Source organism: Chelonoidis abingdonii, chromosome 4 (genome assembly GCF_003597395.2).
Source record: "Chelonoidis abingdonii isolate Lonesome George chromosome 4, CheloAbing_2.0, whole genome shotgun sequence".
Lineage (NCBI taxonomy): Eukaryota > Metazoa > Chordata > Testudines > Testudinidae > Chelonoidis > Chelonoidis abingdonii.
This window is the reverse complement of record NC_133772.1, coordinates 132,938,452-132,965,807: the sequence shown is the minus strand read 5'-3', so window position 1 is coordinate 132,965,807 and position 27,356 is coordinate 132,938,452. Positions and strand designations below refer to the sequence as shown.

General features: G+C 39.9%; 1 protein-coding gene across 5 annotated transcripts in view; it reads left to right on the top strand.

Annotated features, from left to right (window-relative positions):
- Nucleotides 1-27,356, top strand: part of CDC42BPB (CDC42 binding protein kinase beta) — a 120,975-nt gene that overhangs the window by 34,714 nt on the left and 58,905 nt on the right. For all 5 annotated transcript variants that reach the window (XR_004372461.2, XM_075065696.1, XM_032771630.2 and 2 more), the window contains exons 3-6: nucleotides 10,999-11,082; nucleotides 16,324-16,419; nucleotides 21,339-21,487; nucleotides 26,136-26,229. Coding sequence is in view for 4 of the 5 variants with exons in the window: in XM_075065696.1 (XP_074921797.1) it covers nucleotides 10,999-11,082; nucleotides 16,324-16,419; nucleotides 21,339-21,487; nucleotides 26,136-26,229 (423 nt within the window). In the remaining variant the exon portion in view is untranslated. The remainder of the gene's footprint in view (nucleotides 1-10,998; nucleotides 11,083-16,323; nucleotides 16,420-21,338; nucleotides 21,488-26,135; nucleotides 26,230-27,356) is intronic.

The following is a 27,356-nucleotide window of genomic DNA, read 5'->3' as shown; positions in this document are numbered from 1 at the left end:
GATTTTATATAGTTTGTCTTAATATTATTTCTATTACGTTAATGCCTGGAGGTCCCCTTCAGGCATTTTGCTAGACATTATGCAAACAAAGGAAGCCGTGGCCCCTGCTTCAGAGTATATTCAGGCTAAATTAGACTCCATGTGGGTTTGCCTGCACAGATACAGATTTGGTGCCTAATTTAAGGCACGATACAACAAGCTGATGTAATCGATGATTCTCAACTTGTACTATACTGATGTTCTTTTCGCTCCTCTTCTTCCCATGTAGCCAAGATCTTCCTGTCAATTAGAAAGACCTTTCTAGCAATATAGAAATGGCCAGGGTGATTGCCATTTACTGACACCTGTTCATGGGACCCAGGTTGAAAATTCATGTAACGAATGAGAGATGGGAAAGTGAGAAGATAGTTAAAGTTGATAGGAAGTTGTTTCTTATTTCTAAAAGTTCTCAAGTTTTCAGTAATTCCCAATGGCCATCTATTCTCCTTTCTGTATAAGCTAAACAAACAGTTACTGTCCATTCAGGGCCAAACTGAATGTATACGTGCACTGTGGGTACAAGTTTAGGTCCCTGGTTCTTAAATCCTGTAATTTCATTTAAAACAATGTTTCTTGCTCTAGTTGTGAAGAAAACCTTTTAAAATGTGTAACTGATGCAGTAATGATGACTTCGTGAGTTTGCACATACTCTGAAACAGTGATTGTAAGAGGTGCTAACTGCCTCATTCCTACCTGCTGTTCTTGGGGGGGAGCTGCCAAGACCACCCAACAGAGGAGTGTGTATGGGTTAGTGGGAGGCCTGCCACTATCATCACTATTATTATTCTCAAGTATCAGAGGGGTAGCCGTGTTAGTCTGAATCTGTAAAAGCAGCAGAGAGTCCTGTGGCACCTTATGGACTAACAGAAGTTTTGGAGCATGAGCTTTCGTGGGTGAAAAGCTCATGCTCCAAAACTTCTGTTAATCTATAAGGTGCCACAGGACTCTTTGCTATTATTATTCTGGCTTTGCTGGGGTGGTGGGTGGTAGGCAGACAGCTCTGCACAGAGGGATGCATGGGGCTGAGGCTTCTGTGGGACAGACCTCTCTAGAGCACTGTTTCCTATTTCAAGTAGTCTGAGGAGTGTGGTCCCAGCCTGCATGAAGGGCCTGACACTAACCCCTTAGATGGCTCTTATGTGAATGGCCACTACCATCCCCAGGAGGGCATATGTGGCAGCCCTGTGAGGGGTGTGTCCATGGCTCCAAATAGCCTTAATCCAGTCCTGTCCATGCTTCATATCTGACTTTCTTTTCAGTAGTGTGTTTGTGTATCTTTTTAGGAACTTTTCTTCTCTGGCTGTACTTGTGACTCTCCTTAAAGTTAATGCAGGTCACATATTAGTACTGAGATGGAGGTACAACTAAACTTCGTTTTGTGATATTTTTAGCAATGAAGAAATAGTCTGATCCTGCACTACTGCAGTCAATAGGAATTTTGCCGTTGATTTTAAAGGAAAAAGAATCACTCTCATAATAACAGAGGGTAAAAGTTTCAGAAGTGCCCAATTTAGGAACCCAAGCGTAAGTTACCAGGGTGTGGGCAGTCTACTTAATAGGTGCAGCTGGACTTTCTGTGGTTGTTGCAGTGGCAGTTCAGAGAAGTGGCAAGTGTAGATCCAGGAGTTAGGTATCAGGCTGAGGTTGAAGCCGAAGTCGGGGTCGAGAAGCCAAGCCAAAGGTCTGAACTGGGTTCAAGATCAGGGGCAGAACTGGGGGGCAAAGACTGGACTGAAGCAGACAGGAGGCATGGCTGGAACGGGACAGGAGCTAGGGCTGGAAGCCTGAGCAGGACAAGCACAGCTGTGGGGGTGGTACGCGTTGAGCAGCAGCTGTGCAACTGCCACTGCAAGCTCAAGTAGCAGGCTGCAGGCTCTCCTGCCGGATCAGGAAGCATGACTCTTTGGAGCAGGCTCACTGGGCCCAACTGAACTTGCTGGGTTGCCTAGCAACTGTGCTGGGAGCTAGCTGTTCTCCTGATAGTACCCTATCCCCTAGGGCTACTTCTAGGGGCCCTTGGCCCTGGTTTGTCATGGTACTCTTGGTGAAATTCCTGTAACAGGATGAGGGCGTGGATGTTTTCTGTGGTCTTCCAGGATTGCTCCTCTGGCCTGTACACCTTGCAGTCCACTAAGTACTGGATCTTACCTCTGACCTGTTGGGAATCAAGGATTTGCTGGACCTCACATTATTCCTGCCCCAAGGCCATTATGGGTGGTGGCAGTGGATCCATCTCTCTGAGGAAGGGTTTGTTGAGGAGTGGTTTGGGAAGGATGACATGAAAGACTGAATAGCTCTTGAGGGACTTTGGGAGCTGGAGTTTGAACTCAATGGATTTATTTTCTGGGTCATCTGAGAGGGGTCGAGGTTGGCAGAGGGATGGGTTGACCAAGTTTTGGGCAGGAAACCCCATCTTATCATCTATGTATAAGGTGCTACTTGCTGATGTCTATCGGAATAGCTGTTATGAGACTTCTTGGCAGCCACTAAATATTCCATGAGCTCCTGATGAATTTGTTGGAGATGGAATACCCAATGTGTGGCTGCTGGAACAGGGGAGCCTTCTCATAGTTCAGGGTGAAACCAAGGTTGAAAATCAAAGTTTACAAAGAATGGGCTTTGCTGGATGGAGATGTGGGTTGCAATATTGTAAGTGAATTTGGCTTGACAATAGGAGAACCCAGTCATGTTGAAAATTCAAAAAACATCCGCGGTACTGTTCCACTGTCTGGTTGACACTTCAGTTCAGAGTAAGTCTGAGGGTTGTAGGCAGTTGAAATGAGGGTCTTGATGCCAAGAAGGTGGAGAAAGACCTGTCAGAACAAGGAAACAAATTGGGCACCCTGATTAAAAATGTGTTAAAGCATGTGAGCATGTTTCAGGAATTGCTGTGCTGTTTCACAGGCTGATGGAACTCTACTCTGGGGTTCAGATGGGTCAGTTTTGTCAGGAAGTTCACAACTGTCAGGACCACCGAGTGCCTAAGGACATGTAGGTATGGGAAGAGACTGGAGAAAACCCCCTGGTCTTATATGGTCTTTTAGCATGGGCACAGAGATCACACATCCTAATGTAGTCCTTGATGTCTTTTCATAAGGTTGGCCACCAGAAATACCTGGAAATCAGGTTCCCGGTCTTAAACTGCCCAAAAATGTCCTGCTATGGGGGAGTTGTGGCACAACCTCAGTACCTGGAGTTGGGGCTTTCCTTCAGGAGCGTAAAGGCTATCCCCATGGTAAAGGAGACCTTGCTGTAGAAGGAAGCTTGACCCAAGAGAGGTGCCCAAGTTTTCCAGGGATTGGCAGATTGGCTGTCAGTGAGTTGCTGAGGAGTAGAGAGCAGATGGTGATTATCAGATGGCCCTCGCCCATTCCTCTAATAAACTGGGAGGGTTTGATAACAATTGAAAGAGCTTCTTCCTCTTCTTTGTGGTGGTCACCCTTGTGGGACAGGCCTGCTTTCCCACATTTAGTCCACGAGCGATAGGTGATTGTAAAATTGAATCTGGATAGAAAAGGGACCCAATGGATCTGGCATTGGCTTAACTGTTAAGCTGTCTGTAGGTGCTCCAGATTTCTGTGATTGGTCTGCACATGAGCAGGGGCACGGACCACTTCAAAGAGGTGTGCAGTTCCTCAAAGGCAGCCCTGATAGTCAGGAGTTCTTGTTCTAGTGTCCTATTTTTTCTCTGTGGGCATCAGTTTCTGGGAGAAAAGGACACAAGGTAAAGTAGCTGGTGGGGACCAGTGAATTGAGAAAAGACTGCACCCATTGCAAAGTGTGAGGCATCAGTTTGTGATGAAGGCCCAAGTGGGGTCTGGGTGGTTTAGGATAGGAGTGGATGTGAAGACTCCTTTCAGGTGATAAAACGCAGTTTGCATGTTGGCTGATCAGGTGAATCTGGCTCCCTTCTTGAGGAGGGATGTTAAGGGGACGACCAGGCAGTCCTTGTGAAATTCACGCTCTTCAGGCTTGGTGCAGAGTTGATTCTGGGGAAGTTGATCTAAAGCTATATGTGATGGTTATGAAGTTCTAGATTTTCAGAGAAGATGAGAATGTCATCTAGGTAGATGATCATAAACTAGTCAGGGATATGTCCCTGACAATGCCATTCATGAAATGTTGGAAGTTAGTGGACATGTTAGAGCCCAGACATCCAAAATGGCCATACATGGATTGGAGCTCATCCCTCTGTTGGATTCTAACCAAGTCATATGCTCCATGCAGGTCTAATTTCATTAAGACACAGGCTAATCAGAGTCTTTCCAGGAGCTCAGTGAAGCGGATATTGATTGTGTACAGTGATTTGATTTAATGCCCAGTGACTGACATAGGATTGTCAAAAATGCATGCCATTGCCTGGTCAGATTCCTTGAAGCGTTTGAGAAGAGGGCTAGACCCCTCCAGCAGTGGGGAAAGTCCATGCCTAGGCCTCTCCAGTAAGTAGGGTAATCACAAATCCTACTCTGGACTGATCTATGGGATATGATACCAGATGCCGTACAAACAGCAGGTGACACTAACTCAAGAATCTGTGGAATTTGGCACAGTCCCCAGTGAACTTGTCAGGAGCGGGACCTTGGGCTAATGGACAGTAGATGTGAGGCTCAGGGGGACACAGCTGCTGCCTGGTCTTGTACCTGGGCTTGGAGGGCAGCATTCCTGTCCTGTATTGTGATAGCCGGGGCCTGCATTTCATGGGCCCAACCTGAGCCTGCAGGACTGCATTTTGATCTCAAAGTGATGCAATCTGAGGCCTGGTCTACACTACGCTGTTAAACCGATTTTAACAGCGTTAAATCGATTTAACGCTGCACCTGTCCACACTACACTGCTCTTTATATCGATTTAAAGGGCTCTTTAAATCGATTTCTGTACTCCTACAAAACGAGAGGAGTAATGCTAAAATCGATATTACTATATCGGAATAGTGTTAGTGTGGACGGAAATCGACATTATTGGCCTCATTATTTTACAGTAGCTACCCACAGTGCACTGCTCCAGAAATCGATGCTAGCCTCGGACCATAGACGCACACCACCGAATTAATGTGCCTAGTGTGAACGCGCACAATCGACTTTATATTATCTGTTTTATAAAATCGGTTTAAACTAATTCAAATTTATCCTGTAGTGTAGACGTAGCCTGAGCCTGCAGTTCCTGTAAGGTCCCAACTAAGTCCTCAAAGGTGAGCTGGGCTTCCGCTGTTGGCATTCCAGAAGGGATCTCCAGGTGGCTAAGACCAGGCCTACATAGCAGCCGTAGAATCTCCTGCCCAGTTAGGAATCATGATCATTTGGAGAAGGCGCATTGGGACCAGCTGAGCTTGTCGGGTTGCCTAGTGACCAGGCCTGGAGCCAGGTGTGCTGCTGACACCAAGTCCCATTATCAGAAGTGACCTAAATACTTAGAAATGTAAGCCTCATTGAAAGTCAGTGGGACTTAAGCATTTTTTAAAATTTTGCCCAGAATAGCTTTTTCAATCCAGTTGTGAATTTTTTTCCACCAAACTGAACAAAAATGAGTTTTATAGTTTCCTGTTAGGTGGCTAACAATGTGAACTCTTCAGCATTCTGAAGTTGCTTACACAACTATGTAACTTTCCTATATTTTTTTCCTCCATGAATCCTTTAGTGAGTTTATTTGCTATAAAGAGCCATGCACATGTATTAGTCTATTTGCATGTTTCAGTGTGAAAAAAATATACTCAAACAATTAACAGTATAAACAACTATTTTTAAAGAATAACTCTTTAAATACGGGTGTTGGGTAACTCTCTCAAGAGGAGAGGATGTTTGGCAGTTGACATCTCATCAAAAGCTGGCAAATACACTTTAGAAACCATTATTTTCCTTCCCTTCTTCATTACTAAGGATTTTTGCATGCAAACGCAATGCTCTAGTTTTCTGGGAAATAGTAACTATGGATAGAACGGAAGGGTGAGACAGTTTGGGCCTGCTTTGCACAAGAATAGCTAAAATCCTTAATCATGTGCCCTGTCTAGATATTATGATAGGTGCTTTAGAAACACCTTTTCATAGCACTGTTATTACAACACAGACAGAATTTTAATAGTAATTTATAGTAATACCTGTCCCTCTGCTGCTCTGGCAATCAATCTAATCAATACATTTAACCTCCCACCCACCACATACACTGTTATTGTCCACAGAATGGAATATATTTGTGAATTACTGCCAAACTATAAGGAGAGAGAAAACAAAAGGAATCCATTGTGCCCTCTTAATGATTAGACATAGATTTCCAGGTACTAACATGATTCAGAATCAGGGATGTGTTGACGAAGAGGGTAGTTATACTCTGAAAAGTGCATAGAATGTGAACACATTTTGTGTCTTGTGAGTATTCAGTCATGTCTGGCCACTTCAAGGATAAATAAGAGCCAACACTTCTTGTGCCTGTTGGTAGTGCATTGTCAACACAGTCAGGAGAGAGAGAGAGAGAGAGCTAGATTCTGTTTCTTTGTTTATCGTATCTAAAAAATAGTTATACATCCTGAAGAAAGGTACAGGATTGGCCCTCGCTAGCTGAAGGGGCTACCTTCCCTCCTGAACTGAAGAGCAATAGGGAGAAAAATCATTAGTGCGAGAGACTGAACTTCTTCAGGGGCTGGATCAGGAACTGACTACCATGAGCTATGAATGGTCATTAATTTCATTGAATTCAGAATATAATGCAAAACGTTTAATTGACTTTGCTTGCCCACTATGAGTTCTTCACAAAAATATCAAAACAAGCAATTTACTCTTACATAGGAATAGAGACAGTGTTTCAATTTGAAGATATTTCTAAGGAACTTAATACTATTTTAGGGTTTTCTTCTGTGCCTATTACCGTTGGATCTAAGTGTGAAGTTACTATGGTGATAGACATGTTATAAAAGCCTAGATAGACAATTCTTTGTAGTTCCACTTAGTCATCTATGTATGTGCAACCCTGCTGAAGGCAACTGGATGACTTAAGTGGTGTTGAGGGCCAAACTGGTTTGAAGAACCTTTATTGCTGGTAATGATGTGCAAAATGGAAAGAACTTGCTGTGAGCTTCAGATCCCAAGGAAATGTAAAGGGTGGACAGTTAAAAAATCTAACTTGATTTTTTTCTATGTAAATTGAGACAATAAAAATGAACCCCAACAAAGCCATTTTTAGTAACTCTATTTTAATTTTAAATTATACCTAATTAACAATTTATATGAATAGATAAAAGCTGGTCTAAGTAGATAGACCTCTGTCCAGGTGGAGCACTGGCACTCAGTTTAGCATTAACTCACAGAAACTCCTTCTGAGAATACTAGACAGTTCTAGTTCATAAAGCAAGTTTATTTCAATAATCAATACCTATGATACCCCTACCAACATAATGAAGCACACAAACTACTATCAAGATTACCTTACTTACAGCAGCTGTAACCAGAACAATAAGAGTTACCAAATTCATAATTGAATAAAGACTCTAACAGCATGTTTATAATATCTCATGTTTTGTTTTGATAGGTAAAAGTGGTATATAGCTTGTACACTTTTAAAAGGAAAATATGCAGCACGCACGCACTACATGACATCTGGACTCTTTTGCATCTTTCTTCTCTAACAAACATCGGTTACACCCAAGTGTCCCTGGATTTTGCTCAAATAAAAAAAAAAGTTTCTATTTGAAACCTGAAGATGAACTTTTAACTAACTCAATTACCAATAGCTGTGCTTGATATAAAAATCACCAGATTTGGTGTTATGCACCAAAGCCGCCTAGATAATTTTACAATCTTCTCTTTAACATCAGGGAAGTGTTATCTGAGTAAATTGCAGTTTTTGTCCCTTAGAACTCTGATTTCCTAAAACTCTGGTTGCTTAAATTTTTTTCTGAAGGTTTGATATACAGTAAATACTGTAGATGGTGTAGCAAATTCTTTTGCCTTTGCATTGACGTAATGCTAGCATGTTTTACAAAAGGTTGAACATCCAAAGATCCATACTCTACCCAGCAGAATGTCTTTATCATCGATCTCTAGATTCTCTGGAAGCCAAGTCAATCAAATTTATAAGCCTTTTCTTACTTTCAGTGAAGTCTCTGCTCATTTCTTACACTTTTATTGAGACTGTAAAAATGACATTAAAACAGTTTATCAGAGGATTACTTGCAAATTCATACCTTATTTTACCTGATATGCTCAGCCTTAGAGAGACAAGGTGAGTGGGGTAATATTTTTTGTCGGAACAACTTCTGTTGGTGAAAGAGCTAATCTTTTTTGTCTGAAGAATAGCTCTGTATAGCTCGAAAGCTTCTCTTTCACCAACGGAAGTTGGTACAGTAAAAGATGTTATTTTATCTCTTCAGTATCCTGAGACCAACACAGCTATGATGACACATGCTCAACCTTAGACAGTAATGGATAGAGTTCAGTAATGGGGAGGGTTCTGCAATGTGCTTAGAGCCAAATTTTGCTTTTATTTACAACCCATTTAATTAAATGGGATGAAACAGGGTGGAAATCAGCATGGAACTTGGCTTAATAGTCTACCGTATTTTCATTTCAGACCTGAAATCCTCAAAGCTCAAATTGCTTCTTGAAGATGGAGTCATAAGCTGAGGCTTTTTTAGCTAGGATTTTGGAAGCAAAGTGTCTGCTCTTACTGAAGTCTGAAAACATTCTCTCAGCTGTATAGATTTATCTCGTTCTTTATTCCAATACAAGTGGAGCAGAACTTTATTTCAGATAAAACCATTTTGAAGGAAAATGTACTACAAAATTAGTACAAATAATATCAGAGTCCTAACTCACAATGGCTTACATGTGTGCCTCAAGAGATCCTGGTTTTGTGCCTTCTTGAGAGACAAATACAAAAAAACAAACCGCTCAAACATGGCTTGTTGTTTGAAGTATAGGGCTGGGTTTTGTGAGGTTTAGAGTCTGTTCCTGGTTATGATTCCTGTATGAACTTGGGAAACTTGCTTAGACTCTCTGTGCTTCATCTTTCTTATCTGTAAAATGAGAATATTACTTACTTCATTCATAGGAGGGTGATGTGAAGATTAATTCATTGTTTACACAGTGGTGCTAAAATGGATAGGTTCTGGATATCCATGCAGTTTATGGGAAGGAGAGAGAGAGCAGAAGATTACTCCCATAGTAGCAATTATGAAATAAAATAAAAGGGTACGAATTTGATGCGACTATCTACTTAAAGGTATGAAATCCCCATTCTTTATAAGAGAGAGCCACACACAGCAATTCAAAGTGGATGAGTCATTCCACAATTTGGTGTTGGCTAGAAGTCCAAAATAACAAGAGGCATAAACCTAGATAATTTTTTTTTTTCAGTAGCATAAGAATTAGATTTTACGCAAGCCAGTTGTCTTCGTAGACATTGAGAGAACAGTATGTGTCACTGAACTCGGTTTAGGGTCTTCATCTTCCGTGTCACCCTCTGCCTAATTGGTGTCTGATCATCTTGAAGACCTCCCACTCCAGCCCTTTCTGGCTACTGGATGGGAGGAGTATTCTCTCTTCTGTCCCCCCCCCCCCCACACACACACACCATGCCCCCCCAACCCAGAGCTTCTGGCTAGAATGGTGAGTGAGATTCTCTGCTACTCAGTCTCCCTCCGCCAGTTTCCTGTTTTGTCAGGGGGTGGCTCTTTTAGCTGCTCTACTCTAGCCTCATTTTCTACTCCACCTCCTCAGTGAATAGCATCAGTGCCTGCCTCCACTGCTACTCAGTCTTTTCAAGGAACAGTGGCGGTGTATTTGATCTGATTCCTGTCAGTTTCACTGCTGCCTGCTGAGTTCTGAAAAGCAACAGTGAAAACCCACAAGTCAGTTTGTAGGCTGCTGAAATCTAGGAAAGCCATCAGCAACAGCAGAGGCACTCAAACAGTCTGGCTGCAGGCTTAAGATGACACTGCATTACTAGATGTTTGGATCACATTTTCTTTGCAACCATAGAATTAAAACTTTTTCTTCACCGAAATGAAACCTTAAGTTTTTTAGAAGTTGATGACTTTTGCCCAGGAAAGATTCTTATTAGCCCTGGGCAAGTGGATTTTTCAAGCCCTACCTAAAATGTAGCCTTCACAATTCCAAAATAGAACTATATTCCTTCACTGCAATTTAAAGAGACCGTAGTGCTTTACCTTAGGCCATATCTACACTACCGTTTATGTTGGCAAAACCTTTGTCTTGCAGAGGTGTGAAAAAAACACACCCCTAAGCGGCATAAATTTCACTGCCATATGTGGTGGTGTGTACAATGCTCCATCGACTGGAGAGCTCCCTGCATCGGTGCAGCTGTGCCGCTGTAAGCTCTCTAGTGTAGACATAGCCTCAGTGTATAGTTTGCCATATTAGTAAGGTACAGTCCTGGAGAATGTTCTCTTCCACCTTCTCGCCATTATACAGCCATATACACGACTACTGTCCAAGTCGGAGCAGCATAAGCAAGTCTTTGACCAGTAGGATAAGTGGTACAACTCAAGTAAAATAGTGTACATGCTAACTAGCTCTGCTTCCATTTTTTTAAATCAGTATGCAGTGTATAAAAGTTCTCCAGTATCAGATGTCTGGTTATATCAGTGTGTTTCTGGCTGGCTTCTGATTTTTTTTTCCCTTTGGGTAGCAGTTTTTCTGTTCTCTGTGGCTGTCCTTTTAAATGTTCTTTCATTGGCTAAAGGCATGGTGTACAGACATTGCTTGTTCTTTGCAAACAATGTGTCAAGTAAATGAGTAGTAATGTGCTTTTACAACTCAATTCTTAGAAGGGAAAAATAACTTACCAATATGTTCAGCAAGTTGTTCACTGCCTGTTGGTCTCTAATTACTTACTCTTCGGTAATCATGATTTTATTAAACAATATTTTGCATTATTTATCAGCTGTTTGAAAAAAATGTGTTGAAACTGTTACCTTCCTTTTGTTTTTGTTAAACAAAATTATTATTCCAGGTTGCAGTTGTTAAAATGAAGAGCACAGAATGCATTTATGCAATGAAAATTCTAAATAAATGGGAAATGCTTAAAAGGGCAGAGGTAAGTACTATGTTTTCTAATGCAGTGAATTTTAAAAAATGGCATTGAAGAAAATTACATTGATGCTCTTCCAGATTAGAAAGAATTATTTCATGAGTATAGGAGCTTCATTCTTTTTTTTTTTTTTTTTTTTTTTTTTAAAGTGAGCTGCTTTAATGCAATCAAGTCTGACAGTCCCTTCCAGGCATCTGTTGTTCTCAGCATTACTGTGTATTCGTTTACCAGACAGTCTGCCCTAGTTTTTACCCTGAATTATATTGGCCAGATTTTTGTTTACCATAAAGGCAAGTTAAAGATTACATGGAAGCCTCAGATTTCTGTTGCTATGACTATGTGCAAAAAAAAATTGTTGAAAATGAAGAACTTATCCTTATATTTGAAAAACAAGCCTTCAGGAAGTGTATCCTACATTTTGTAATGGGATTTGCATTACTAAAGACAGTTAACTAATATTCTGGAAACACAGAAATAAAAGTAGCTCAGTAGATAGCTGTGTAAACAAAGCATTTGAAATATTTTAGTTTTTTTCCTTTTGAAGTGATTGGTTTCCAAAAAGCGCATATATGTGCTAATCTAATAGGAACTTTACAAATTAATAAATAGTGGTTGGAGGTTCTACTGAGAGAAATTATCCAAAATAACATGTGCTCAGGTCTGCTTAGAGTAATTGCTATTACATTGGCAAAATGCAACTCACAGTAACTTATAATATTACATAAATCTGTGTAAAGTAAAATGCAGCTCGCGGACAATGCAGGGCACTGTTGAGGAAAGAGGTCTAACTGTGTAAATACTTACACAGCATCAAGAGGGCTTGAAAGCTTTCCTGACTCCTCCCTGCTGAGTGCTAAGGCCATGTCTACACTACAGCTGCTGCAGTGCCGTGGTATAGATGCTTCCTGTGTTGATGGAAGGGATTTTTCTATAGATGTAGTTAATCCACCTCTTTGAGAGGCAGTAGCTAGGTCAATGGTAGAATTTTTGTCTACTTAACTGCATCTATAGTGGGAGTTAGGTTGATCTAACTATGTCTTTCAGGGCATGAACATTTTCAGTCCTGAGCAATGTAGCTAGGATGATCTAATTTAAGCATAGACCAGGCCTGAGCCTACTAGCCCAAGAGAAAATACATGGATCACCACACATTAATATAAATCGATTCCATCCAGCTCCAGTGAACAAGTTCCCCATGCTTTTTAGGCACCTCTTCACCACTGCATGTGGTGATAATTGCTGGATAAACTCACCGCCTTCCAGCAGTCTGTGCAGGCTCCTTTTCACAGACTCCCTTGAGTCCGGGCAGGTGGCTGTTGCTACTCTCCTGACTTTTCTCATAACCTTTCAGCACCACCAGTTCCACAGAAATTGTACGAATCTGACTACCTTAGTTTAGAAGTACCAATTCCTTAAGTAGTAAGGAATGAATTTAAACTAGGGCTGTCAAGCACTTAAAGAAATTAATCATGCGGTTAAACAGTAGAATATCATTTATTTAAATGTTTTTGGATGATTTCTACATTATCAAATATATTGATTTCAATTACAACACAGAATACAAAGTGTACAGTGCTCATTTTATTTATTTTTGATTACAAATATTTGCACTGTAAAAAACAAAGGAAATATTTTTCAGTTCACCGTATACAAGTACTGTAGTGTAATCTCTTGATCATAAAAGTTGAACTTAAAAATGTAGAATTATGTACAAAAAAAATCCTGCATTCAAAAATAAAACAATGTAAAACTTTAGAGTCTACAAGTCCAGTGAGTCCTACTTCTTGTTCAGCCAATCGCTCAGACAAACAAGTTTGTTTACATTTGCAGAAGACAGTGCTGCCTGCTTCTTAATTACAATGTCACTTGAAAGTGAGAACAGGCATTCGCATGGCACTGTTGTAGCTGGTGTTGCAAGATATTTACATGCCAGATGCACTAAAGATTCATATGTCCCTTGATGCTTCAACCACTATTCCAGAGGACATGTGTCTATGCTGATGACAGGTTCTGCTCGATAACAATCTAAAGTAGTATCAGATCGATGCATGTTCATTTTTGTCATCTGGGTCAGATGCCACCAGCAGAAGGTTGATTTTCTTTTTTGGTGGTTTGGGTTCTGTAGTTTCCGCATCAGAATTGCTCTTTTAAGACTTCTGAAAGCATGCTCTACATCTCATCCCTCTCAGGGGGAAGGGGCTTCAGATTCTTAAATCTTGGATCGAGTGCTGTAGCTATCTTTAGAAATTTCACATTGGTATCTTTTGTGTTTTTGTCAATTTTGCAGTGAAAGTGTTCTTAAAATGAACATATGCTGGGTCACCATCCGAGACTGCTGTAACATGAAATAGATGGCAGAATGTGGGTAAAACAGAGCAGGAGACATACGGTTCTCCCCCCAAGGAGTTCAGTCACAAATTTAATTAACACATTTTTTTATAAATGTCATCAGCATGGAAGCATGTCCTCTGAAACGACGGCCAAAGCATGAGGAGGCATATGAAACTTTAGCGCATCTGACATGTAAATATCTTGTAACACCAGCTACAACAGTATCATGTGAATGCCTGTTCTCACTTCCAAGTGACATTGTAATTAAGAAGTGGGCAGCGTTATCTCCCATAAATGTAAACAAACGTGTTTCTCTTAGCGATTGGTTGAACAAGAAGTAGGACTGAGTGGACTTGTAGGCTCTAAAGTTTACATTGTTTTGTTTGAGTGCATATATGTAACAAAAAAATACATTTGTAAGTTGCACTTTCATGATCGAGAGATTGCACTACAGTACTTGTATTGGGTGAATTGAAAAATATTATTTTTTATCATTTTTACAGTGCAAATATTTGTAATAAATATAAAGTGAGTATTGTATACTTTGTATTCTATGTTGTAATTGAAGTCAATATATTTGAAAATGCAGAAAACATCAAAAATATTTAATAAATTTCAATTGGTATTCTATTGTTTAACAGCACAATTAATCACAATTTTTTTGTTAATTGCGTGAGTTAACCGATTAATCGACAGCCCTAATTTAAACGAGGCACTTTTAATCCAAAATTAGTGTCCACATACACGATTGCACCAATTTAATCAGTTTCTACACCAGTTGAATTAGATTGTTGTAATTTTCTCATGTCGACATGTCCTAAGTGGGAGAAGAGGAGGAAAATATAGGAAGCAGTATGTCACCTGCACACACTGCCTGGCTGACTTACCTTGGCCCCAGTCAGGAGCATCTGGTAGTGGCACTTCTGGAGCAGGCAAGAAGTGAAGATATGGAATCTGCATAGGAACCAGAAACTGAGCAGCAATACTGCCATCTCCCCCTATGTGTCCCTATTCCTTTCCAGGGAAAGCTGTAGCCATTCCATCTAGGTTCTGTGCTCACTGACTTTCCCCTTGGGAAATGGAGCAGTGCATCATTCAGCACCTTTTTCTTTTTGCCTGCCTCTGATTGCCACCTGCTGCACAAGGCAAGCAGATAAGTTGATTTCTCAAAACCTCCATATCAAATTCATAAAGCATGTGGGAAACTTTCATTTTTATATGTTGTAAGCCCCTTCAACTTTAAAATGAAACCTTTAAGTACACAATAGATAACCTCTTAACTTACACACCTTACTGAAAAACAGACATCATGCAATTTTTCATTCAGTTATCAGAGGCTCAGTGAATGTATTGGGCTACTTTTATGTTGATTTTATTTGATGAGTTGTAGAAAGCATTGTATAATTCATTAAACATAGGAAAGTGTATCTGGGTGATACCAGTTTTTATATCAACTGTAAGAGGGGCAAGATGGTTTGAAGTGAACAAAGGGCAACCCCCAGGAAAATTGTTAGCAAACACTTGTAGATAGCCTTGTAGGCATGACTAGGTATGCTGTTACATAGATAAAGTGTGCCTTCTTTATCCATTGTTTAGTCAGCAAATTACATTGTCTTAAATCTGTTCCCAGCAATTGTTTCAATTAAGTGGGTCTGGCAGTTACTCAGGTGGACTCAGTTGTGTATTTCAAGTATATTGTTTTAAGAATGTTAAAATATGGAAATATCTATTTCTGGAAACTGGGAGAATAGCAGTGTACTCAGACTCATAAATCTTCAGACTAGATGTGACCACTATTATCATCTAGTCTGACTTCCTGCATTACATGAGTGAGAGAATTTACCAAATAAGTGTTTATATGTGTAAGTGTTAGCATAAAGGACATTCTAATTCATAGCAGAATATAGACATATAATGATACATCTTGCACGTGAGTGGTTCTGTTTATATGCCCACTATATAACTTAATTGTTCCAACTTGACCACAGTTTATTCCACTTCCTCTGGAAAGATTCTCACTCAAAAAAAAAAAAAGTTAAGACTTTTTTTTCCTTGGAAAACTCAAATTCAAACATTGTAATAGCGAGGCCTCTAGGATGAGGTTGGTGAAGTGTGGGATTCCTAGGTGCTCGCTCAGTGCACGTTGTTGGACAATTCATAGATCAGAACCAGTAGAAACACTCTTATCCAGAGAGTAAGAGCTTGACGATGGGGAATGGAAATAAAAAGAGCATGTGGATAGTGGCAGCCTCAATTTATGGTAGTAAAAGTATCTTGACCAGTGTTTTTGACCAAGAAAGCCATTAATAAACTCAAGATGAGACTTCTTCCTAAAAATGTAATGATTGATTGTATGTACACGTATATGGAGCTGAGCTGGGATACTCTTTTGTGCAAATTATTTTATAAATGTTACTCTGTGCATTGTCTGAAGTATGGAGAGACTCCTGAAAAGTGCAGTATTTTATGCAGAATCTTAATGTGGGAAACACTATGGATTTCCTGTCTGGTTTATATTATCTGAGGCCCTCACTAGAGGGACTGTTAGAAACTGACCCAATAAACTGTAGCTGCATAGATATATTTTCACACAGGTCTTATCCTTCTATGCAGTTGTCCTTTTCTACAGATTGCGGTAGGGTGGAAACATATTTTTTAGTACATGAGAGAAGAAAGGACTTGAGTGGCTCAAGCTAAATTGTTTTTAAAAAGGTAGCACTTGGGATTAGGAGGAGTGGATGCCTAACCACAGAAGCCTGCAGAGATTTCTTGGCTTATCACTCGTGCAGACTAAATTCCAATGAATAGAGACCTCTGTGTAGAAATTCTAAATAATCCCATAAAACATGCATATGTATGAATCCTGCAAAGGCTTCTTTTGGACTCTGACAATGCCTTTTTTCCTCGTTCCTTTAGACAGCTTGTTTCCGAGAAGAGAGAAATGTTTTGGTGAATGGAGATTGTCAGTGGATTACTGCATTGCACTATGCCTTTCAGGATGAGAACTATTTGGTACGTTTGCCTCACCATTAAATACAAAAGTTTTGTTACTTACGTAAAAAATAAACTTATTTCTGACAAGTTTGAGGGTTTTAGAGCAATAAATCAGTTCTCTTTGTTTCTTGTTGCAGCACTTCACATCTTTGTTCTTCCCTTACATAAAAACACTTCAGAAGACTTAATGTAACTCTAGGACACTGAAAACAAATTTAATGTAGTTTGAGTATACTTAATTGTTCCATGTAAATCATCTAAAGTATGCTGATCTACTATGAAATATAGTATATTAGATATAAGTTTAATTTTGTGAAAAACTTGTTAATAATATATTGATTCTGTAGATTTTCTTTACCTTGAAAGTGACTCAGTGAGAGTTGCTATGAAGTTTAATTTTACTTCACTCTGCGGTTTAAAATGTGCAAAAATTTGTTTTTTTTGAGCTGAGATTTCCTTCATTGCATTTTATAAATGACAGAGGTCAGTTTTATTCCACTAACATTGTCATAAATCTGTTAATTTTATTTGGAATATTGTGCTTAGCTTTATATTGGAAAAGCTTCAATAAAATCATGAAAAACATTACCCATGTCCTAAAAATATTAAGTAGCAGATATTATGCATCAGTATTTCAATGGATTACATATTCAGGTTTTTTGCATATTATCTGCAATAATTCATTGAAGAAAAAAATTTATTTGCATTAGAAATGTTTAACCAAATTGAGGATTATACAGTAGACATTCCACAATTATCATTTTAGTGTATGATCTACATTTATTCTGGCATGGAGTGCTGATTGGGCCGTGACAAAATACAGTAGATTGAAACATGAAGACAGTAGAGCTGGGTGCAGTGTTTCAGTGAATAGTAAATTCACCAAAAACCACACATTTTTTGGCGAACCAATTTGTTTATGAAATTTTACATGAATTCACTGGATAATTTCAACCCCCAAAAATATTTTTTTGGGATTGAGATGTCATTTACAAAATGGGAGGTGGAGCCAGCTGGTAATGATGCAGCTTTCTCTGTAACTTTTAGCCCATTGGTTAGGGTGCTTCTCTGAGATGTGAGATTCCTGATTCAAACCTTTATCCTCTGTGAATGAAGAACAGAATTCTACCTCTCTAAAGTCTTGTCTGCACGTAATGGCAGTGTGTAGGGTAGACATAGCTACATGCAGCAGGGAAAGGCTGAGGCAGCAGGGAAAGACTAGCTGCTGGAGCCTTTCACCACAGCAATGGAAGGCTCCGGCACAGGGAGGCAGTGGGGAAAAAGCTCCAGCAGCAATGGAAGGCTCCAGCAATGGGGAAGCAGTAGACATGGGAGGCATTGCTTGGGTATGTACAGACATATGGGGTGTATACCTTAGGGTTCAGATGCATATGGTAGTCAGCTAAGCTGTGCCTCAGTCTACGCTGCTATTGATACCCATGCTAGTGGGCATTTAGTGTCTGTACTTTGTACCCTGCCACAAGTGTAGATGTACCATAAATGAATGCCACTCTAGCACAGCTTCTCTGAGCTGAGGCTCAGTGTTCAGTGACCAGTCTGCACCCTGCCTTCAAACCCATTCATTTTTACAGAATTGTTCCTTTAATTACACCTGAAGCCTTTCCAAAATGTAATGCTTCTGGGTAACATTCTGCTGAGCTGCCTCAAAGGATGCATCTGCACTAGAAAAATTAGTACACATATTACAGCAAAAGCAAGTAATGGTGCAGTTGAACCAGTGAAGGTGGGGTCAGACATTTTTTCTGCTGTCATAAAAACCTACTCAGAGCAGGTTATTGTGACATGGTGGTAAGTGTGTTTGAGTGTTTGTTTAAGCTAATTGTTACATTATTGCTGGCTAAGGTGACCAGATGTCCCGATTTTATAGGGACGGTCCCGATTTTTGGGTCTTTTTCTTGTATAGGCTCCTTTTACCCCCTACCCCGATTTTTTACATTTCTGTCTGGTCACCCTATTGCTGGCACCGGGCAGCTACTCTATTATTGGTAGTTTTTCTAGTTTAGATAAGAGCCATGAAACCAGCTCTGATCCACTCTAATAATTTAACCTACAGTGTTATACTTTCAGTTTTGCATTAAATACAGAGCCTATTAGTATCTAGTGGTTCTATTAATGATATAAAGCAGACTTTGTGATACTGGAGTAATTCCAATATTAGGAAAAGGAGAAGGAGAAGGAACATCACTTTTTGCTGTAGGAAATTACAACCTAGTATTTCAGCTGATGAGAGGAGTAGAACTTTGAGACTACTATTACATTGAGTAAAGTGTTCCCAATGTTCATTTAAGGACTGGTGAAATGAAATAAATGTTGAACAGTGTGTTAATCTCTAGAATATTTATTTACTTACTAAAATAGTTTTTTTTAATCAACAGTGACATTTCAGGTCTTGAGATCCTGTTCGTTTACACTGATCTTATCTTCTAGTACATTTAGCTTGCATGCAACAAACTGTTTGCATATACTTTATGAAACTTGAAAAAAAGTGCTTGTCATGGAAATATTCATAGACCTTTAAAATAGCAGCAAGTTTTTCCTACTAGTTCCTCAATTTGCAGTATAAGTGAAGAAAATCAAATTCCTCTAGCTTTTTCTCACACTAGCATGGACTGTATATGAACAGGAATGCCCATGCCAGATGTCCACACATTCCATTGCTGCAATTTCTAAGTATTCTGGGACAGATACTCATAATGTGTAGAAAAAAACTACAGACTCTGAGATGGTCTAACCTCGAATGTTATGGTCGTTCTGTTTGCTTTTCATATAGATAGTTTTAGGAATAAAAGTCACTTATAAGTACCCCTTTGTTTACTTAATGAAGTATATTTTGGGGTAGGTGAAACATCACATAGTGGTTTATGAAACACATACAATTTGAAAAAGACAATTCAAAAAGTTATTTCTTTCGAAGAACACTCCATGTTCCAGATTCAAGCATCTTGGAACTTATTATAAAATTTACTTGCAGAAAAACAGTGGGAGTCTGGAGGTTGCATACACAGAATAGGATGTACATTCATATGTAAATTTATCTTTGTGTCAAACACACTGTTCCCAATGCACATTCAAAATTTGCCAAGTTACACAAGCAATCCATTGTCAGCATAAGCAAATATTTGCGCTAGGGTTAAGCTGTACATGAACAGTTGTGTGGAGGGCAATGTCAAGACAGACACCTTTTGAGATGTCAAGGTAGATGAGGTAATACCTTTTATTGGATACAGGACCTGAAGAAGAGCTCTGTGTAAGGTCAAAAGCTTGTCACTTACCAACAGAGGTTGGTCCAATAAAATATGACCTCACCCACCTTGTCCCTCTAATATCCTGGGATCAACCGAACTACAACACTGCATATGCCGTTTGGGGTGTCTTTTTGTTTTGAGCAAAAGTTTGAGTAAATAAAAGGGCAGTTACCCTTTGCTTTCTCTTTTACTTTATGGTCTTGTTGACTTAATCTCTTTCCCTTGTAGGAAGGGAGTCTGTTTTTCCCTCCTTCAGGAACTGAATGGAATTCAGATTGCTCTACCATGAGCAATAGAATTAAGTATTTACTTTGGTAAAAGTCTGTTTCTGAGGATAAGGAAGATCGTTGCTAGCACTTTATATCCCACTGGGTGGGAGGAAGGGTCACACAGAATGGCTCTGGATTAGTAATTGGAAATATAGCCATCAGTCCCTAGGTCATGGGCTAAATTCTAATTCAGGTGGGTGGCTGGGGGGGGGGGGGGGGGTCAAAAATATTTTAAAATATGTCTGTGGTCCACTGTGGATAAATAATGAAAGAGTCATTGGGTGGAGGGAGCGCGGGGGCGTGGGAGACAGCAAGCATGAGAATGACTCTGTAGATTGGTGTTTAGAGCACTTTTGTGAATCTGGCTCACAGTGGCTAAAATGCTGGCCTGTGCTCTAGCAAGCCCCTTCTCCTGCTACCAACCGTAGTAATACAGTGGTAAGAAATTTTAAGAAAAATGCTATCATACACAAAGCCAAGGGCTTTCAATCTATTTAATGAGCACTAAATTCATTGAAAGTATTTGTTTAGAAAAGCATCTTTTACCCCACTAACTTATGTATTTCACGCAGAATGAGCTCCCTTCTTTATCAATCAATGTAATATTTGTGGAGAAAGTTGGTTTTCTGCAGCAGATGCTTAGTAGAATAAACGAATATTCCAGGCTCATGTTTTTGTTGTTGCTCACAGGCTTATCAACACCATAAAATATGCCCATAATCTAAACACACTTCTTGTCTAAACAAGAATTTAATTGCAAATCTTATTTCTTCCTCATTCCAAAAGTTTCATATTCCACTAGAAGAATCCAGTGTTTCCTGTTCAAACTAAACAGGGATTTAATGTTGTGATGTGTAAAGGGACTTAAAATTAATTCTCCAGAACATAAGTAGTTTTTAAACTAGTTTCCTCTTTTCCATGCCCTACAAATCCTCACACTTGGAAACTTAATATGCTAGATTTGGTCATGATTTTTGTTTTGTTAAGGTTTTGTTAAATTAGTGTGGAACCTCACAAAAACCCATTCCGTAAAGAAAATGGGCCTTGTTTCTGTCTCCTTCTCTGTATAACTAAGCTAGATTGTCATAAATCATTGTCTCGGTTGCCCTCTGCTGTATGTTCTCTCTGCTCATTTTTATGATAATGACCAGATCTGAGATAGCTTAATATGTGTAAAGCTAATGTTTTTGCTGTGATTATATTAAAGAAAATCAGAAATATTTGCAGCAAAGTAAGCAATTGTTCATAAAAAGTGCCCATTTTGACCTCTCTTCACACATGCACCTTTTCCACAATCTCTTTTTGCATCCTTCTTTTTCCACAATGAGCTACTTGTATTTAATTCCTGTGTTTATCCATTCTGACTCAAACATGCATTGCTCATATTTCTCTTGTTTTTTAGTATTTAGTAATGGACTACTATGTGGGTGGTGATTTGCTGACACTTCTCAGTAAGTTTGAAGACAAGCTTCCTGAAGATATGGCCAAATTCTACATCGCTGAAATGGTGCTTGCTATACATTCCATTCATCAGCTGCATTATGTGCACAGGTAAAATATCCACCTCATCATACATATGCTCAGTTTTGAAAGTGTCAGTGCAGAATTAACTGACAGTGGTCATGTCAGGCAAATTTATGGGTCTGTTTGCTAATTATACTTGTTTAAACTTTTAACTCAATACATCAAGTTATAAATGACAAATTTAAGAGGTGATGAAATGTAGTTGATTAAAAATAGTTGGCTTAGTAGTTAAAGAATTGAAATAAGGAGTTTAATGAGCAATTGCCATGCCTGTAGTTTACTTTGGGCAATTCACTTGATGACTTAATGCCTCAGTTCAACCCAGCTAGAAAATTCAGGCAAAATCAGATGCATCTCTGTTGAGCTTCTCTGAATAAATATATTCAGCAGCTGTATCATGCAGGAAAATATTTAGAATGCACCGTTTATAGTAACTGTTGGCTACCTCTCTGCATTATCTATATTAACTGTTCATAAAATGTTATGTTGTCGGGGTGGGTGGGTCTGTCTGTCTGTCTTACGTATAGGTGTGTATTCCAAGTCAACCTATTCTAACATTTAGTAATGCTAAAAATTTAAAAAGCTTTGAGTTATCAGTTTAGTTCACGCTCTGAAATGGTTAAGAAAATAACCTTCCTTCCTCTGACTATGGGAGGAAATTAGTCAGGAAAGCAAAGAACACTTTGTGCACTTCCTTATTGTTAGGTTACTCCGAGAAATGCAAGCTCCAGAAAAGCCTTTGGTAAACAGGAGTGCTGTTAGGAAGAAGCACATGATAAACATTTTGTTCAGTGTAGTGAGAATCTTGTTCAAAGTAGAATTGCTCTTCTTGACACTTGCTTTCAGACTTAACATTTAGTATGTTAGTCATGAAAAAGTAGTGACATTAGTACAGAAAACCTTTGCCAATATTTTTGTTCTGACCTTGTACTTTGTTTCTGATTAAATGTGCAGTTGTAAAGTATAGAATGTTGTAAGGTATTGATATCGTTCAGTTAGCTGTGTGTGCAGGTACGCATAAGGGATCTAGAGAGTTCTAACAGAAAATACTGCACTTTTGAACTATCGCTAGTGTATATTTAAGTGATAATATTGTAGGCGTAAGCATCTGGGCTTTAGGCACAGTCAGTCATTTAATTCCCTTGAAATGATATACACCAAAGTTGTCACTATTGAAAGCTGAAAATAAAACCATGCACATGAAAAATAATCTTCTGTGCTGTTGTTTGAATTGGTATGTACATTGTGTATCATTTCTAGAGAATGTATGCTCTGTTAGCCATAAAGATTGCTTGAATCTACTTGGCCCTCTGGAGAAAGCTAATGAAATTGTAAAGTATGTCCTACTTTGATACAGAGTCCATAGGCTCTAAAGTAAGAATGTTTGTTTTAAAACAACACTGTTTGTTATAGCAGAGCAGTAGCTCTACTTTATTAAGGCCAGCTTTCTGTTTAAAACTTGACTGTTCTAAGTGCTCTCAAAATCCATGCAGCTAATCAGATTGCCTTGAATTTTGGTGTGCCTCGTTGGGGATGTGAGGGTACAGTCAGTGATTCAATTTTGGGGTCATTTGATCAACTGGTTCCCAAGACAGCCCCTGGAAAAAAAACAGATTTTTCTTAAAGCTGACACATTCTAACAAATTTTTTGCTTATAACTAGAGATCAAATGAAGGCTCAGGTATTTCATCAGGGTCTCAAACATTTGAGGGTTACTCCAGCAGAGTGTGTGGCACCCACCAGCCCTTTGGGAAAATTCAGATTTCAGTGTTGTTTGAAAAATAGATTGCACAGTAAGGCTCACATGCATGCTCATGCACCAAGTGGATTATACAGAGCATGTACAGAGAGACACGCTAACTATCTGAAAAACTACTTGCAAATTGCAGGATCTAGGTGGCTCTAAGAGTGTTGGTCATTGAATCCAAGAACACCCAGGGCACTGAGAGTTCAAATCCAACCCAAGGCATAAATTTGAATTAAATAAATAGGCATATTACTCCAATCTGCCTCCTATGAAAGGGGGATTTTTATTTTGGGGAAGTGTAATCTGAGTACAGCAGAATATTCAGAAGATGCTGAAACTGTTCAGAAAAGAAAATGACACAAGCAAATGCTTAGTGGGAGGGGATGGTAAGTAGGGGTGTGAGAGTAGGTGAGGATAGTGGCAGAGGGGTTGGGGGATCAGGGGATGCTCAGGGGAGGGGTCTATGGGAAGGTATGGGACACAGGGAAGAGGAACTGGGGGAGAATAGGGCTGAGATATCTCAGCCCTGTTTTCCCCTTCTGTGTGTGCCACGATCTGGGGGCCTTGACCTATCTGCAGGGTTGGGTGACCCCTCCTTCCCTGCCCCCCTCATGTGAGCCAGGTTCTGGAGAGGTATCTGAACCCTAAGCCCCTCCTGGGACCTGGATGGATCACTGCCCCGCTGTGGTGTCTGAGCTCTGCTCTCTATCCCTCCCCCTTTGTGTACTAGGGTCTGGGGGCCCTTGCCCATCAGCTGGGGGTCTAACCTGCCTCCCTAACTCCACTTCCAGATCCTGGCTCATGGGAAGTCCTGTCCCTCTGGGTTGGGGGAGCTTAGAACACATGAGTGAGGAGCTGAGAAGAGGTATGTTTAACACATCAGAAAATCTCCCACACTGAGGTGGGGGGATAGGAATTGCCAGGCATGAGGTGCATTTCTCAGAGCTGTTGTTTCAGGCTGGGGAGTGGGATGAATGGGTGGCTGGGGAGGGAAGAGGTGTTGAGGTGGTTCGGGTAAGGAGGTAGGGATTGGGGGAATGGGACGAGAGAAGACGAGGGGTTGAAAAATGTGAGAGGTAGTAGAGGAGGTTGGGGATCTAGGGGTGGGAAGCCTGACAGCCCCGAATTCTCCCTTTCTGTGTGTATGCGCCTGGGATCTGGAGAAACCCTACCCCACTGCAGGGGTCTGAGTTCTCCCAGGCTGCTGGTGTTCTAGGGTCTGGGGGACCCTGCTTCTTTGGGCAGTCTGAGCCCCTCTTCCTGTCCCTCAATATGAGCTAGGGTGAGGGGAATTAAGATATCATAAATTTAAACATGAAATCCACAAAATGAATAGTTACGCTATACGTCAGCCATGGGGGGAAGATGGGGGGTGGAGCTGGCCATAGTGGATAGAGGGTACAGGACTTTGTTTGGAAGATTGGGTGGACCTGGGGCGTAGCTGAGGTAGCTAGGACAAATTTACAGAAGTAAAGCATTTTGTTCAGCAATAATGTGCAGTTTTCTTTAAATACATATCCCAGTAGAGAAAGGTGTTTCGGGTTTTTTTAAGCAAATTGTGCCTCGTTATTTAAAGTTAAATTAATTTTATAGCCCAACTCACGTATCCAACTATATTCTATGGAGGGGTGATGTTCCATGATGTACTAGCAGAGTGCACGTTAGGGTATATCACTGAATTGATGCGGATGAAACTGACATAAAATGCACCGCCTTCCTGCCTTTCTTAACTTGTACATCTGTTGGATGTTCTTTATACTGCTAAATTGAACAAATCATTTAAAAACTGTTCGGTTTTGTTTTTCCCTTTGCACACTGGCTTATTGCCCTTTTGAGATTCCTTGAGAGAACTTATAAGGAAATATCAGTAGAGAATGTCTGCCTGCCTTAACCACTAAGTTTCAGCACTGTCTTCTGTTTCCTCAGTGCTATAGCCATTTTATTTGCCAATACTTTTAAGTGGATGTGAAGATGAGTGAGTACAAAATGGTGAAGGAAAACATGATTTAATTTTGAGGCTAAATGAAATTAAATTTACATTATGCCCATTCATTAACATTTTTGATATTAGTTATGTAAGAGAATATCAGGTTATGAGCTAGAACAAAAGTGAACTTGTAGTTCATTTCATTTAGTAACATCAGCATATTATACACAACTATACAGCTGTTACCTAGCAAGTTGTGGTATTGTGTAGTTTAGGAGACTTGTTATTGGAAATTGACTGTCTCTCGATACTCTTATTGTTAATACATTTCTTAACTTGTTTATAGCCCCTTTGCTCATGTAGACATGTAAAGCACTTCAGACGCTATATACATGCAGGAATCACTTTACAACCTCCTAAAACACACCTTGCTTCTGGGCTAGAACAGCACAGCTGTTTTAACAGAGCACAGCCATACTAGACAAGCCTAGGACAGGAGGTGAAAAATATGGTCTTGAATTGAAATAACAGAGGGTTTAGAGAGACGCAGAAAAACTGTACCCAGATTAGAATTTGGTCAGGATACTTGGCAAATACAAAAGATTCTACTTCCCCTGCAGAATACTATGCTAAGACATTGGTGCTCTTCAAGACAGTATGTGAATCACCTCTGCAGACTGACTTTCTGCATCACTTGGTTTTATCATAATTCTCCTGTTTAAATGCTGACCATTGCAGGTTTGACAGAATCAAAGGCCTGGGTGGTACAGCTCTAGGCATAGTATTAAATTTCTGTGAACTTACTACATACCCTGCACTTAACTGATAACCAAACATAAACTGAACACCATCAGTGTAGTAAAGAATTTTTATTTCAACAAGTGACTAACTTCTACATTAATTTATGTTGGCGTTTTCTCAGCAGAGCTAATACTTCAAGGAGAACATTGGCTTCATGTTTGTATTGTATTGACATCACTTTATTTCTTTTAATATAACAGGGACATAAAGCCTGATAACGTTCTTTTGGACATGAACGGCCATATACGCCTGGCAGACTTTGGATCATGCTTGAAGATGAGTGAAGATGGCACTGTATGTATAAAGTAAAATTTTAGTTAGGGTCTTTGTAGTAGGTGTCTGCTCTTTATGAATCTGCGGCCTAAGGGCACATCTGGATTGCAGCTGGGGATGTGAATGGCAACTTATGTAGAAGTTACTGTGCTAGTTGTACACTCTAGCTAGCTTGTTAAAAATAAATGTGAGGATGCTCTGCTGCAAGCTTCAGCTCCAGCTACACAAGCCCATCTGACTCTCCTGCACTGCTTTCCCCAGGTACATACTGACTTGTGCAGCTGGTGCAGAAGTCAGTGTCCTCACTTCTATTCTTAGTGAGCTAACTAGACTAGCACAGGTACTTCTACATGAGCTGCCATTCACATCCCTGGCTGCAATGTCGGTCTACCTTAGGAAGACTTTCAGCATTCCAAGGGAGGGAGAAAGAGGTAAAATCAAAATATACACATTTTTACATACATTTTGTGTGTATAGTATTTTATAGAGTCTACATGAAAGTGTATATATGCGTTAGTTATACCAATCTGCTTGTCAACCATTCCATTTCTAGTTGTTGAATTTCTTGTTGGTGTTATGGAATACGTAAAGATTAGGTGTTGCTAATGATTATTAATTGATTATATGAATTAGAGCCACAGGCTACAACCTTCAGGGCACCTTGAAATCATGGGAAAAAACTAATCAGAAATCAAGGCAACCAAACTAGGGGGGGGAAGGAGGAGGGAATTCATCAAGAGCCCACAGCTCTTAGGTTAAAAGATTCACTGTGAGCCAGTTTGTCTTATGTGTAACGGTTGAAACAAACTTGTAACAGCAGATAAATTGAGGCAGCCTATATTAATCAGACTATGTCCCACCCAAGAGCTGAGTTGTTGTACAGTTGCTCACAATGTCTATAACTCAGAACAAATAACATTTCTTGGCCTCATTCAGAAATCTTTATAGACTTGGCATAAAATCGTTGGGCATTAAATAAGACTTCAGATGTCTCCCAGCTCTCTTCCAGTCTGCACCCAAGCTGTTTCAGCTCCTGAGAATCACTTTGGACAAAAGAGAGAACCAGGGTATGCTAGCTGGCCATCTGGTATACTGCAAATTTGATACAAATATCTCAGCTAATGCCCCATCTCTGTTTTGTGCAATGC